Source organism: Meles meles, chromosome X, assembly GCF_922984935.1.
Source record: "Meles meles chromosome X, mMelMel3.1 paternal haplotype, whole genome shotgun sequence".
Classification (NCBI taxonomy): domain Eukaryota; kingdom Metazoa; phylum Chordata; class Mammalia; order Carnivora; family Mustelidae; genus Meles; species Meles meles.
In genome coordinates, this window is record NC_060087.1 from 113,608,463 (window position 1) to 113,624,276 (window position 15,814).

The 15,814-nt window shown below is 42.1% G+C and overlaps 1 protein-coding gene across 11 annotated transcripts in view; it reads right to left on the reverse strand.

Annotated features, from left to right (window-relative positions):
- Positions 1-15,814, reverse strand: part of MBNL3 (muscleblind like splicing regulator 3) — a 106,350-nt gene that overhangs the window by 14,983 nt on the left and 75,553 nt on the right. For all 11 annotated transcript variants that reach the window (XM_045995271.1, XM_045995272.1, XM_045995275.1 and 8 more), the window contains 3 exons: positions 13,099-13,263; positions 1,546-1,737; positions 176-412 (listed from right to left, as the gene is read on the reverse strand). In XM_045995271.1, the coding sequence (XP_045851227.1) occupies positions 176-412; positions 1,546-1,737; positions 13,099-13,263 (594 nt within the window). The remainder of the gene's footprint in view (positions 1-175; positions 413-1,545; positions 1,738-13,098; positions 13,264-15,814) is intronic.

Genomic DNA, 15,814 nt, shown 5'->3' on the forward strand with positions numbered 1-15,814 from the left:
AATGAAGCAGAATAAACAGGTTCTCTCATCTCCAGCTCACAACCCTGGCTATTCAGAGTGAGATCCATTCATGACCGTCCAAGATCATGGTTACAAGTGTATTCGAGAAGCTGGGGAACATACATACTATCATGACCCCGCAACGGCCCGCAACACCTGCCTCCTTCCTACTCACCATAGCAGAGGCAGCTGAGTGGTTCATCTGGTGATGAGCTGCTCTGAGTTTGGCTTGCAAGTGTGCAGGAGGATGAAAGTACCTGCACTTCTCCCGGGTGCATCGCCCCTTGATGTAATCCATGCAGATCGTCACGGTATTATCACTTGCCTCAATCATGGAAACATCTGTAGGGTGAGCATAGCGACAATCGTTCTCACCACGGGTACAATTTCCACGCTGGAATTCTCGGCAAACCTGAAATTAAAACAAAACAAAACACACATCACACTGATGCCTGGAAGGTGATTAGCTTTTATTTATTTTGCCAGCGAGTGCGAGAGCAGTAGTCTACAAGATTTTGTCATCCATTTAGGAAAAATCTACAAAGCGGAAGGATAAGGTAAAGCCATCATCACTGTGAGGTGTAAACCTAGACATTTCCAGTCCTAGGGGGAAAAAAAAATACTCCGCTCCCTCCCAGGGTAAGTTGTCTGTTTTCCTTGCGTTGAAACAGAAGTGCTTAAAAGGACTGTGGAAAACCACTTTATAATCTTCCAGTTAATTCACAGCCTGAAGTCTAATTAGCCAAATTTGCAAGAGGGGGCTGTTTTGCTCAAGTCCAAGATGAGTCTTTATCACACAAGCATGCAATCTTTCCCAGCAAAATCGTGGATCACGACTGAGCTACGTGTCCAATCAGACTGTACTACGATACACTGCCAGGCACTCAAGTTCAGCTAATGGCGTCGACTCTGTAGGAAACGGACTAGCTATTTCTTTCAATCTATGAAGAATGACAAGAGAAGACTGAAGGACTTCCGTAAATCAAAATGCTCTTTGAAGTTTCTTTTACATTGCCTTTCCGTAGGCGGGGGGTGGGGTGGGGGGAGATTTATTATCTAGTCCATCATTCTTAAGACGAGAAAAAGGTTTAGACACTATGATACTTGTTTCACATTCTGCATTCATAGACAGTTAGTCTACGTTTTTGTATCCCCCCAGTTTGATTATTCTAGCAAGTAGAGACTCATTAGTCTACTTTTTTTATCCCCCCAGTTTGATTATTCTAGCAAGTAGAGACTCATTAAAAATACAGTTCATTGCAGTCTCTAAAGCAGGAGCCTGGGGAAAAGGAGTGTTCCCACCAGGCTTCCTGTTCCACAGCAAGTCTGCGGCTGGGCACGCTAAGACATTGTTTGACCTGTTGTACAAGCGGATCAATGCCCTTCACAGCAGGGTACAATGCAATAGGAACACCTTTACCATTTTCCCAAGGCTGTATTCCCTAAGCTAGAAACCCAGGTGCACTTATTTTAGGGCTCTGAGTATGTTGCTTTGCGTGTGAGGTTAGTATCTACCCTATAGGTATTTATATATTTCTCCAATACCTCCAGTTTATCCGAACGCATCAGTTTGGGACCAGCAGCTGCTGGCAATGCGAGAGGCGGATTTCCAGAAATCAGAACGGGGGCATTCGGTATAAGCTCAGCAGGAACCAGGCCCATCCCAGGATGAGGTAAGTAAGGATTGAAAGCCATTCCAGGATTAGCCGCAAGTGATGGATTCATAGGAAAAGAAGTCTGTATGTTTAAAAGAGAAAAAAGGTATTAGAGGTAAATAGTTTCTTTCTGTTATTTACACAAGGACACATTCTTTCAAAAAGCTTAAGTCATATCCAAATTTACTGTTGTTTCTTCCGGTTTCTTTTTAGTCTCATATTAATTCCCACACAGGAGTTGCTTTAAACCAACAAATCTCATTGAGTAACACATTTATTGGTAAACTGGTCAAACCAGGCACACAATTTTAAGTCACGAATTAGCCACATTAAGTCTCCTTGATGGAATGTCTTTGAAAGGTGTCTTCCCTTGTGTTTCTGTTTTTAACCTAAAAACCAGGCCACCAATGATATCATACATGCAGGCAATGCGCCTTGCAGGCCGACTTCAGGTTCTCCTCTTTCCCAGAGTAAAAACTCTGTATTTGAACCACACAAGAGTACTCTGTTCTAAGTCTCTTTTCTCTCTGACGTTCATAGTAAGTTTCCCACTGAAGTCACTGCACTATTTCTCCTGGATACTTTTTTTTTTTTTTGCATTTTATAAATGTGAGAACCATTATTACAATTCTCTTTAAAAACTACTGAATTTTTTTTAAAAAAAAAGATTTATTTATGTATTTGAGAGGGAGAGAGCAACTTGAGTGGGGGGAAGGGCAGAGGGAGACGAAGAGAGAATCCTGAAGCAGACTCCCCATTGAGCACGGGGCCGCCCCGGGGCTGGAACCCAGGACCCCAGGATCATGACCTTAGCTGAAGGCAGACACTTAACTGAGCCACCCGGGCCCACCCTTATTTACTTTCAAATGGACATTTTTGGTTTTCCCACCACCACCTCTGCCCCAGAGTAACTACTCCATTTCATGAATTCGAACAGCTTAGCTTTGGCTAACAGCTACCTGTTAAGCAGCCTGCAAGCTCACACATTCAGTTTTTCTTTTGTTTTGTTTTGTTTTTAAGATTTTATTTATTTATTTGACAGATAGAAATCACAAGTAGGCAGAGAGGCAGGCAGAGAGAGAGGGGGAAGCAGGCTCCCTGCTGAGCAGAGAGCCTGATGTGGGGCTGGATCCCAGGACTCTGGGATCATGACCTGAACTGAAGGCAGAGGCTTTAACCTACTGAACCACCCAGATGGCCCACACATTCAGTTTTAATAAGCAACTTTCATCCTGCCTATACCTCTACTATAGTCCTTCCCATCAGGGGAGCTAACAAGAACCCATCCATGGGGTTTTAAAGAAAAAAATTCCTAGTGGGTTGAATCTGATTTCTATTTATAGCCTGAAATGATCTGGACACTTAAATATGTTTCAGATATTCACTCAAACCTAAATTATTTCCTAAATATTTGAAAATATCAGAAGGTTTTCCCTCTGAGAACCAGAGGTGTGGAATTTCAGCTTCCTCTGAGTCTTAAAAAGCCAACAAGAATGGTGGACACAACTGATTCACAAATAACAAGATCATCTAGACACTTATTTACCCTCAGTGTCTCTAACAGTATTAGCTACTAGGGTAGGAATTCCCAAGAGCGAATGCACAGTACCTAGGAATGACCAGGGCCTAAGGAAATGCCTCTTAAAAATCAGTGATTGTCTCTAGAATGGTGGGCCCTAGTCTGCCTTAATCCTGGAAAGCTGTGGACTAGTCTATGAAACTCCTCAGGAAATTTAAAGCCCTCGCAGAATTCACCATTGGTGCTGGGCTCTGGACTACCCACTATCTAAGAGCTTATGTTCTAGGGTAAGGATTGGCAAACCCCAGCCCCTGAGCCAAACCTGGCCTGCTTGCTTTCAGATGGCCAGATGGTGAGAATGCTTTCTACATTTTTAAGTGGTTGAAAAAAAGTAAAAGAGGAATAATATTTCTTAACACATAAAAAGTATATGAAATTCATATTTCAGCATCCCTAAATAAATTCCACTGTCATTAGGAGACCCGTATTAACAAAAAGTTGTGGATAATATCCTCAACTTTGCCTCTTGTCCCACGAAGCCTAAAATATTTACAATTTTGTCGGGGCGCCTGAGTGGCTCAGAGGGTTAAGCCTCTGCCTTCGGCTCAGGTCATGGTCTCAGGGTCCTGGGATTGAGCCCCGCATCGGGCTCTCTGCTCAGCGGGGCGCCTGTTTCCCCCTCTCTCTCTGCCTGTCTGTCTGCATACTTGTGATCTCTCTCTCTGTGTCAAATAAATAAATAAAATCTTTTAAAAAAATCTTTACAATTTTGTCATTTACAGAAACCATCGCTGACCCTCATTCTAGAGGATTCCAAAGAGTAAAGCACTCTGTCAGTCTCTGGAGTAAAGCATTAATTTTGTATGTGTACGTATAGAAATTTCATACTTTTGGCAAGATTCTGCAAGTTGAAACTAATACTACAGAATTCACTAAAGTATTTTTAATTGTTACTAAATTAGCATTCTTAACTATTTCTTTGTACAATGATAACTACTTGGTGACTAAGAATGGGAAGATAGATGGAACCTTGTAAAGGTAAAATTTTAGAAGCATTGCTCCATGTGTTGGGTCTTAAAGGATTCTGAAACATCTTTGCATTGTAATAGAATTTAATAAAAGACTATGCTTGAAATACATTTTAGGAATGTTAACTTATTATTTAAATTGGGTTATCCGTCAGTCTAGTACAAAGAAAAAGAAGTGAAATGCTTTGCTAAAGCAATCTTTGCGTCTGCCCAATAGCTTAGATCTGTTTGTAGCTACTTCAATAATATCCAAGGTCAATTACAATTACCGTTGGATGAATGCAAAGTACTTTAATTCACTGAGGCTAATCCTGGCCTGAAGTCAATGTAACTGAAGCATTCTCTCTCTGAGCTCCTGTCTGGAGGTGGACGACCAAACATTTTCTTTTATAGGATGGCAAACATTTGGTAATGATTTGTTGACTTGATTTTAATACCAGAAAAATAACACTCTTAACTTTGACTAGCATTCATAATACGTCAATTTTATTGCTCATTGGCAAGCATTTATATAGTATAAAAGGAAGCCCTGTTCGCTGTCACCATATGAATTTCTGTCCTTAGATAATCCCCAAGCACACTGAAATGTACAATTTTCATTTCCCTCAGACTTGACTAACTTCACGTGGAGCACAACTGAATAACCTTGGTTTTAGATTTTTGCTGGGTTGTCTCTACACTCTCCAAGTGATGTTCTGCAGGGACGGAGATGGCCAAAAGGCACACTGCAGGAGGCCCGTGGAACCTCCAGACTAGTTAATTGGTCCCTTAATAATAGAGACTTGACTTTGCAAACAGAGGCAAGCTGATAGTGGTGTTTATGTTCTAATCACACTTGTTAATGAATAAGTCACTAGGGCCCGAGAGAGAGCTAGGAAAAAGAAAAAATTTCAAGGGTCAAAAGCGAAGAGTTGCTCTCATCTAGGTCTGGCTTTTCTTATCTTAATCGCAGAAGTGTCCAAGCAAAAGGAAGCACTGCAGGCAGGCAGGCAGGCAAAGGAGTGTGGGTGAAAGGTGTAAAATGTAGAGTGCAAGGGAGGACACGTCGTGGTCTGGGTCTGCCTGTGTTTGGTGGAAGAGAAGCTGCCGAGTCGGCCAGCACTTAGAATGGAGAGCCTAGACACACCATGTGCTTACTGCAGGTACGAATCTGGCAAGAGGGCAAATGACCTCTTCGTTAGATGGGCAAGGCAATTTTGACTGTTCCTGAAAAGTGAACGAGGGCTGACCTAAAGATGATTTGTTGGCGAACCACCGTGTAATAATAGCAACAATTAACCAGTACACCACTAGGAAAGGAAAAGTATGAAGAGATCAAGTGTTGCCCAATTTTAACAAAGGGTATTTTTTTTCAAGATTTTATTTATTTATTTGACAGAGAGAGAGATCACAAGCAGGCAGAGAGGCAGGCAGAGAGAGAGGAGGAAGCAGGCTCCCTGCGGAGCAGAGAGCCTGATGCGGGGCTCGATCCCAGGACCCCGAGATCATAACCTGAGCCGAAGGCAGCGGCTTAATCCACTGAGCCACCCAGGCGCCCCAACAAAGGGTATTGAAGGAAATATGGATGGGGGGTGGATGACAAGAGCTGAGAAAAGCAAAGAAGCTGCAAGAAGCCTGAAGACTATAAACATTTCCATGTGAGTCCAGGATAAATGGATGCTAAGGGTTAGGATTATCAACAGTTCAGCAAACCACCACCACCACCACAAATTAAAGCAAAACCTTGCATGGCTAATAGAAAGAGAACTCTATAGAGGGAAAAAAAGAAGAAGAAAAGGCCAAAGCTATGAAAAAAAAAATACAGAAGATCAGGCAGAAATCAGAAATTAAGAGAATCACAAGAACATGAATTCACCATCTTACTGTTGTTCGATCATATATTCCTAGAGGGCAGAGACTGTTTCTAGGTGTCTTTTTATCTACCTCGTACTCTGTGAAATACCTGGCACAGAGTAGATGCTCAATAGATACTGAGTGGAATGAAAACCGATTCCTAAGCCGTTGGTTTACCAGTTAGAAAAATCCAATTCAAACGTCACCGTACAAAAGAAACACTCAGGGATCAGAAATGGCAGCACAGAGATTGAATAAATCCATCAGTTTTGCTGAGGGAGATTTTAAGCAGAAGGCCGCTCCCAAACTGTCTTTTCACATAGATGGGAAATGCTGGATCAAACAGGGTGAGAAGCATGGGATACTCTATACACACGTGGCTGCCCATGCAAACATACACAAATATATGTGTGTGTGTGCATTTTGATTGATTGATTGATTTTTGATTTATTTATTTGAGAGAGAGAGAGCGAGAGCGAGCACAAGCGGGGGGAGGGGGCAGTTGAGGGGCAGAGGGAGAAGGGGAAGCAGGCTCCCTGCTGAGCAGGGAGCCCAATGTGGACTCAATCCCAGGGTCCTGGGATCCTAACCTGAGCTGAAGGCAGATGCTTACCCCACTGAGCCACCCAGGTGTCTGTATGTGTGCTTTTTTTTTTTTAAGGATTTTATTTATTTGACAGAGATCACAAGTAGACAAAGAGACAGGCAGAGAGAGGGGAGGAAGCTGGCTCCCCTCTGAGCAGAGAGCCCGATGCGGGGCTCGATCCCAGGACCCTGAGACCATGACTTGAACCGAAGGCAGAGGCTCAACCCACTGAGCCACCCAGGCGCCCTCACATGTGCATTTTTAAACTGGAGTGGCTAAATCATCAGTAGCAGAAGGTATCCAATGCAGAGTTCTGGAAAAAATGGCCAAGTGATACTATAGACCAAAAGATGCAACTTCTTACTACAAAATGTGTGGTACCAGGGGACTAGCGCATTATTAATATGACTGGCATCCACAGAATGGTTTAAGAGCAGAGACCAGCTATAGAAGAGTTTAAAAGGTTTAGTTGATGTAGGGTGCCTGAGTGGCTCAGTCGGTTAAATGCCCAACCCTTGATTTTGGCTCAGATCATGATCTCAGGGTTGTGGGATCGAGCCCTGCACTGGGCTCCACATTCAGTGGGGAGTCAGCTTGAGGTTCTCTCTCACCCTCTCCCTCTGCCCCTCTTGGCCCACCTCACTCTCGTGTGCTCTCTCTCTCTCTAATAAACAAATCTTTAAAAAAATATTTAGTAGATGCATAAAGTATACTAAGGCAAAATAGGATCGTTTGGGGGGAACCAGTTTAAGATCATGATCAGGAGATGGAGGCAACCACAGGCTTTACACGAGGTCTCCTAATGGCCCTCTCTGGTGAACTCTGTAGGGGATGGTTTTGATAAGGAAAAAAACTATCCCCAATAGGGTGAGATTGCCAGGCATTGATTTTGTTGGTCACTGCCGTTGCTTTATCTTCCATCAGAAAAAAAGTTTTTCACAGAGCCCTCCAAACTTCCTGCCTTCAACTCACTGGGGATCAACAAGCAGTTCTGGGATAGTTTGCTGTGCCTTAGACTGTGATCAAGAACAGAGACACTAACGGGCCCACATGGTCTCATTAGCTCCAGGCTCTAGCCACCGGAGTTCAGCAGCCCCAGAGGAGAGGGACACGAAATGGGCGGAGAGGAGATTATGTTGCATTTATCCCATGAGAATATATCGGGGAGGCTAACAGGAGAATGCTGAGATTTGTTACTATCAGAGCAAGGGGGCATCATAAAAGATACCATGTACAAATGATCCCCGTTTAGCTGCAAAATTGTAGCATTTCCATTTCACCTTTGAACAAACAAGGTTTCACATTGTGTATTAACAGAGCTGGGGCAAGGTCGCGAACTTACTGCTGGTGGGACTTACTCTGCTTGACTATAAAAGGAGCTTCAAGCTGTGTGACATACCCAGCTTAGGGAGAGGACGGGAATAATGACTCCACTTTGCACCAGTAATTGCAATCTAGGATCTGCAGGGCCTCAAGTTTAGGCGGGAGGGGAACCTCAAGAACAAAGAGTACACAAATGTATTTTGCAAACTTTACAGACACATTGTAAATACACTGGTAGGGCTCCTCCCAGGGCCTCGGATGGAGAACATGCAAATGAGGGGCCCTGAGCCTTCACTAACCTCAAGGTAAGCCTACCCGTGGGAACAATTTGCTGAACAAATAAATGATGTTAGGCTTCAGTTGCTGTATCTGAAAGTGAAATCTTGGCTAACCTTTTAGCAAACATGGCAAAATCCACAGGAATTTGGGGTTAGCTGCACTCTGCACACTCCTGTGGTGTGATGTAGTCAACCTCAGTCCGTGTGGAACGTCACATGATAACGACAGTCATAATTATATTAGGAGCATATTGACCTAATAATTACATAATGCCTGTCGTCACCAACTTAAACGTTCTGCAAAAATCACTTTGCAAAACATGTAGATGTAAGCATATCGAGATGAAAGAACAAAATGTCGCCATTTATCCTTTAGAGTAGATAAGCTGAAAAATCCTCTTGAGAACCTTCATTAAAATGCACTGTAATTTCTGCACTGATCATGAGACCGGTCATCTGGAATGTGGACATGGTTTCCTTTTCCACTAAATCTACAAAATGGTTTGCCCACCTTTTGTCATGATAACTTTTCTTTATTTTTTTAGAAGATTTTATTTATTTTCAGAGAGAGAGTGCATGCATGTGTGAAGGGGAGGGGCAGGCAGAGGGAGAGGGAGAAGCAGGCTCGATCCCAGGACTGTGAGATCATGACCTGAGCCAAAGGCAGAAGCTTAACCGGCTGAGCCACCCAGGCTCCCCTCATGATAACTTTTAATAAAAGAGCCATGACAATAGGGAGATAGCAGATGCTTCAGCCAATGAAGTTAGTTTTGTGTATGAACCATATGTGAACTCTGTGAACTAGAAAACCTGTAACTCTGATGGGAATCGGCAAAATGTAAAAGGTACCACGGTTAAGGAGGGATGCTATCCTTTGTCTTTAATGACTGAAATACTGAAGTACTTAACATTTTCTAAAATGAAAAAGTAAATAAATTATTTTGCAACACAGCTTCTATTTGCTTAACACGGTTGCAGTCCAAAGTCCCGTTGAATAATACAATACTTTATAGCTCCTATTTAATTAAGGGAGAAAAGCATTCAAATTGCTAGTCTCTAGAAATTGTTCCTTGTCCGTGTACCTCCCTTCCTCCCAGCTGCTGGGACTCTCCCTCCCCCCCCCTTTTTTGGTTCTGAGGTGCTACCTCAATCTTCATTCCTTGCTATATTAATGTCAGATAAACATATGAGCTTGTTTATGGGAAATGTATCTGGTACAGAGAATTATAGAAATGATATAAAAAGGTGGGGAGGGTTCAGGCATACACTAGATGGTACTATTTACAATGAAGGACAGGTCTGGAATGGAACCCGGTTTTTTGTTTTTTTTTTGTTTTGTTTTTTTGTTTTTTTTTCAATCATAATCTCATTTTTATTTTATTTTTTTTCCATTTTATTTATTTTTTCAGCGTAACAGTATTCATTGTTTTTGCACAACACCCAGTGCTCCATGCAAAACGTGCCCTCCTTATTACCCACCACCTTGGAACCCGTTTTTTGATAGGCTCTGTGGTTTGAAACACCCTAACGTGGCCACAGGACTGCAAGTCACGAAAAACAGCAGATCAGGGGACTTGGCACACCCCAACGACTGAACCCATAACCTCTATTATAAATCATCAGGTGAATACACTTGACTGGGTCAGTCAGGTTCACCTGCGTGTAAAGAACTGTTTCCACGTGCATCAACGCATTCAAAGAGAGAAACTAAAGGGGTTTACTAGACATGGATAGATCTAGACTATGCAAAACGTCTAAATCAGAAGTGTTTCTAATCGGCTGACAACACCATATGCACTTCACATATGCAAACATTACATCCAGCCGTGAGAACCTTTCCTCCCGTAATGAAAATTCCCGGTTGTGAAATTGAAATTTAAAAACATCAGTTTGCCTGAGAGCAATCCAGTGTGTCTGATTTCCTTAAAATTCTTCAACAGGGCTCCTGTTTGCCTCCTAATTATGCCAGGGGGAGTTCTTATACATGATTTTTTTTTTCTGTGAACATCAGAAACTATCTCTTAATGGCATTGAAAAACACTGGGGAGTCACGCGCCTTGTCTCACTCGCTAAACTTCCTTAATAAAGCTAACAAAAGCTTTCAGGGGTGGAATTTTATACTAGCAAATGTCAATTCAGACCTGTTAAATACAGTGAACAAACTTGCCTGCTACGGCAAGCATTCCCCGAAATTGACTAGGTGTGGCTTTTATTCATTGTTCAGTCACACTGAACATCCCATTTAGGTTGACATTCCCTTTATCTGGGGCTCATAATAAGCAAACCATACTCAATTTTCCGAAAGCAGATGTGCTCTCTTGGTATCCTAGAAACAGATCAAAGTATGCTTTGTAGAAAGACGTGAAGTTCAAGCCATTGACACCAAATGGGGCTTAATATGCAACCATCTAAATATCAGGACTGGAAATTTAAACAAAGCCTTGACTATTCTAGGGAGAAGAATCAGATTATCAGGGTGGTGGGGGGTTAAAAGGGATAGAGAGTTGTTTGGGGGAGCGCAGGTACCAGAAAAGTCAAGTAAAATCATATGTTACTTCTATGGAAATATCAAGATCCATAATAAAGAACATTTCTTTCAAATCAGACTGGTAAATGTCACTTAAAATTGCTCACACTAGTGCAATTACAACACGCCTACAAAGCTTTCTAGACCACAAAATAGGATCATATCAATCATCTTGGGGTTAGTTTTTTGTATACATAATAACAGCAGAAATTAATCTTTTATCAGTTTATCACATCACAACAGCTATTGTTAAATAATCTACAAGGTAGAAAAGCAATTTCCAATTGTTCCCTGGGGTCTTCTAAGTAATGTCTTGTATCTTACGACATGCTATAAAATAAATTGTACTCCTGTGAGTCATATCAGTCATATTCTGCAGTCTGAAATCGGAAATTACCCTCATGGAAGAAAAAAAAAGGGAAATGTATTCTATTATAGAAAGCATGGAGAATTCAATTAGAAAGCACAAGAGGCTGGAGAACTCAACGGATCTCTTATTGGACTCTAAAAAAAGCCACTCCCTCGTCTCCAGGGTGAGCCAGCATGATCAATAATGCATGAATGGTTGAGATGGGGAATGGAAAGACTCTCCTGGAGGCTGAATAGAAGATGAATAGTCTGCCTTCTGCTTTTACCCCTACTTTATCCCAGGCTTTGCTCTCTGTTTCCCTGAAACCCGGCATTTGATTGATGCCCCAGTGCTATCTCTTGACCTAAGAAAAAAAAAACACATGCTGGGCTCAGGTGTGTAATACAATCTGGCCTTGATTCTTCGCTCCGTCTGAAATTGGGACATCCACGAGAGGCCACGAGTGGTAATGACGGTGGGTGAAAATCTCCCTTGCTTTATTCCCCTACTACTCACGTTTTTCCGGACTCACCACGCACATTCATTTCTCTGTGGTTTTGTTCATACTATTCCCAGAATCTAGAACACCTTCTCTTCCTTACCCCTTTAGAAACAGGGAGGAGTGAAAACAGTTCACTGTGTGAAAGCTAACGAAAGGGTTGGAAGAAGGAGCTCAACTGTATGAAGTATTATGAAAGGTCAAAGAGGAGCTCAGAGGAGCTCACTGATGACCTTCTGGGAACTAATTTATCAATGTAATTAATCAGCACCGAGTTCTAAGGCAAATGTTTTTGGCAAACTTCTAGTATGGGGGAGGAAATCTACTCATTTTACTTAAAGCTGTCTGGACCTTCTGGAAAAAGAGGATGATGGTGCAAAATTTCAGCGACTCATCAATGCCCTGACTACCTATAAAGATGTACCAGTGAAGGGGTTGCCCTGTCCACACGGATTTCCTCGAATTCTCAGAATTGATTTTATAATGACACAGGCTTTGCTGAGACCACATTTTCATTGTACCCATCTAAATACGACATAGCAGAAAAGCTATATATGGTCTTTAGCTTTCAAAGAGTTTACGACATAGTCACCGACCAAATGGGTAACAGATGAAGACAACATATCCTTTTCCAATTAGTATCTCAATAATGGAAGTTTGAAGAATAAAATGCAACTTTATATTGTAAGGTATCAGGACAAAATGAATTTTCAATAGGACAAAATTACTTTGTCAAGGATCCATTTCAACTCATTGATCTATAAAAATAACAGATGCTGATCTAGAATGGCAACATCATCTTTTTAATTCCTGCAGAGGGAAAATCTGTGGTTGGGTTAAGCTAAACCACCATCAAATACCTGGCCAGGATTCCTCAAGAATGTCAGGGTCATGGGAAACAGGGAAAGACCAAGAATCGGTCACAGACCAGAAGAGAGAGGGGACACAGGAATCAAATAAATGTCCGTGGTACCCTAGATTCGACACGGGAACAGCAAGACGACCCTATAAAAACAGCTAGTGAAGTCTGAATAAAATCTGGAGTTTAATTAATAGCAATGCGTAAAATGTCGGTTTCTTCACCTTGACAAATATGCCATAAGAAATTAACAGAGGGAGAAGCTGGGTGAGGGGTAATATGGGAACTCTCTGTACTGTCTTTGCCAACTTTTCCTTCAACCTATAATTATTTCAAAATAGGAAGCCATTAAGAAGTAACAAAACCGCCACGAAAGAGCAAGGAAATTTCTTTGGCTTAATACGTGAGAATTCAACGGTTTACCTGTAATAACAATCAGACCTCCTCCTCATCTTAAAATGCCCTTTGTTCCTTTATTGCTATTCTTTTATAAACTGAATTCATGGTAAATGTAACCCAGGTGTTAAACCCAGCACACCCGAAAGCCCAGCAAGGGGATTCCGCCATAGATCTATATTCTTAAAAAAAAAAAAAAAAAAAGACACACATACGCAGTTTCTCAGAGACATAGCTATGACTTACAAGTGATGACATGTGAGCATTCTGGAGCATAAGCTGCATTTGCTGGGCGAACATGGCCGCGGCGGTCTTTTGTTGGATCAGATTGTTGCGTCCATTAATTTCCAGTTGAGTTTTTAGGTGTGGAGGAGGGTGAAGGTACTTGCAGTTCTCTCTGGCACAGCGACCCTGAAAATGAAGAATTAGATGGAGGCGCATTGGGATTTCTCAAAATCTGGTAACAAAGTAACAAAAGTTTATGTAGTCCCAAGCATGTGTGGATTCCTGTAAAAAGCACTTTGCACGCATGAATTAAGACATGAATTAAGAGTCTTTGTACCAACCCCCTGGGATAGATACCCTTTTAATTTCCGCCTTCCAGGTGAGGAAACTGACACTTAGAGAAACTGGGGCAGCTAGAAAGTGACAAAACTCGAACTAAAACCCAGTTGGTCTGATTCCAGAACCCATTCTCTTAGCCACTCTGCTCTGCCCTACTTTGATGTACATCAAATTATATTTAAAACATAAAATATTAGGAGGTACCTGGGTGGCACAGTTTAGGGCCAAACTCTTGGTTTCCACTCATGTCATGATCTCAGGGTTGTGGGATCAAGCCCCAGGGTGGGCTCCTCACTCTACAGGGAGTCTGCTTAAAACTCTCTCTCTCCCTCTCTCTCTGCACCCCCCACCACCACTCACTCTCTCTCTCTCAATAAACAAATCTTTTAAACATAAAATATTAGGAATACTATGATACTCTCATAATGTTACAGATTTAATAAGAATTTCCTGACATGTAAAATCATGCATGTTAAATAAGATTTAGGATTTGGATCTGCATACAGAAACCATCAAGAAAATTAAGGGAAAATGTTAGATAACTATATACACATAAATATACCTGATAAATTTTAGATCCATTTTTCTGGGTAATTTTAAAGTTCTATTTCCTGAATCCATACAACATGAGAAACATTTTGAAATCCCCTGGCATTCTGTTCATCAGAGAATAAATCTTTATACCTGATAGTCATGTTGTTCCTTAGGTTCCAGAGGCAATGGCCCTAGATCACTTGGATAATTGAGACCAAAGTGTATTTTGGAGTCTCGGCTCTTTCAATGTTTGTTTTTTTTTTTTTTATGATGCTTTATGAACTTCCAGACAGGATAATATGTCAGTCCTGGGCAATCAAATATGCCTTTGGTGTTGCCTAAATGCTGACATGGCTGCTAATTACGGTGTCTACTATGTGGTACCAAAGGACATCAATGGATAGAGATCTATCACAATGTCAAATGTGACCTGTTGTGTTCATTTAACTGGCCAGCACTCTCCAAAGAAGCTACTGAGCCTCTCATTCGTATGACCAGGCCCCCCGTAATCTTTTCCAGATAAGCACAACTGCAAGCAATTCTTCTCTCCACCGATGCTAAAATTCTTTACATTGGAGAGAGGGGTGGAGAAAAAGAGCGGCTTTTTTTTTAAAAAATTATTTGACAGAGAGAGAGAGAGATCACAGGTAGGCAGAGAGAGAGAGGAGGAAGCAGGCTCTCCGCCGAGCAGAGAGCCTGATGTGGGGCTCGATCCCAGGACCCTGGGATCACGACCTGAGCCGAAGGCAGAGGCTTAACCCACTGAGCCACCCAGGTGCCCCAAAGAGCAGCTTTTCTGGGGAGGTACCCAAGAGTGTAATGTAAGCTCCCAGGCCACCTGAATCTGCAGGAGAAAGGGTTAGTTCATCAAGCGTTTTTGACACATGCTAGGAACCTCCCTTGCTTCAGATGGCTAAACCTTTCCACAATCACGCCTCCACACTGATTTATCTTGTCATTAAAGCATTCCTATAATTTCACTGCGAATCAAGGTGTGGCCTTCAAAACTTTCTAGAGCTACATTGAACGCAAACCCCGATGCATGCATGATAAGAAGCTGAATATAACTTAGAACAGAGCTTGAGAAATGAAAGGAGCCCTGATTTTTTCAGTCAGTTTCGTCCTTTCATTTCTCCCGATGACCAATTTCATTTTAACCAAATCAAATGATTTAGAAAATCAAATCATATCTTACTTTCCACGTACCTTTACATTCCTCTGCATATCCTGGAAAAGGAAGCATTTATTGGTAGGAAGAGCTGAGAATGTTATCAACCCAATCGTTCTGATTTTGTAAAAGTAGCTTAGGAACGGTTACATCATTTCAGCACATACCAGGACTGGCAGAAAATCCTTCTATGGGCTCAAAAACACAACACTGGAGGGTTCACCCCCGCCCCAATATGCCTCCTATGAGAAAACACAAGCTTTATTTTACGCCTACCACAACCTGCACCGATGCAAAGTCGCAAGGATTTTAGTACCAAGATTTTCCACCCTCTGCCTAGTGTGACGGAGGTTCTCTGGCTCAGAGTTAACAACCCAGAGGGGAGCACTGATGCTTGCTGGCCAAGAATGCCAGTTTATACTTGGGGGTTCCTCTTCCTCCTCCCACGCCCTACCATTAAGATTTCCCCAAGACTCAGTCCTAATCCTCTGCTCTCCTCTCTAAATCTCCCTTCCCTGGAGAAACAAAGTTCTTGTGAAGTTTCACCTATTACTGCACTGGCTCAGATCATAAATTTCTGTCTCTACTTCTGCTCCCTCTTTGGAATTTCGGGCCTTTCCGTCACTAACTGCAGCCGCATTTGGAGATCCCGCCCCCCCCCCCCACCAGGTCTCAATAACTTACTCCTGACCTTCC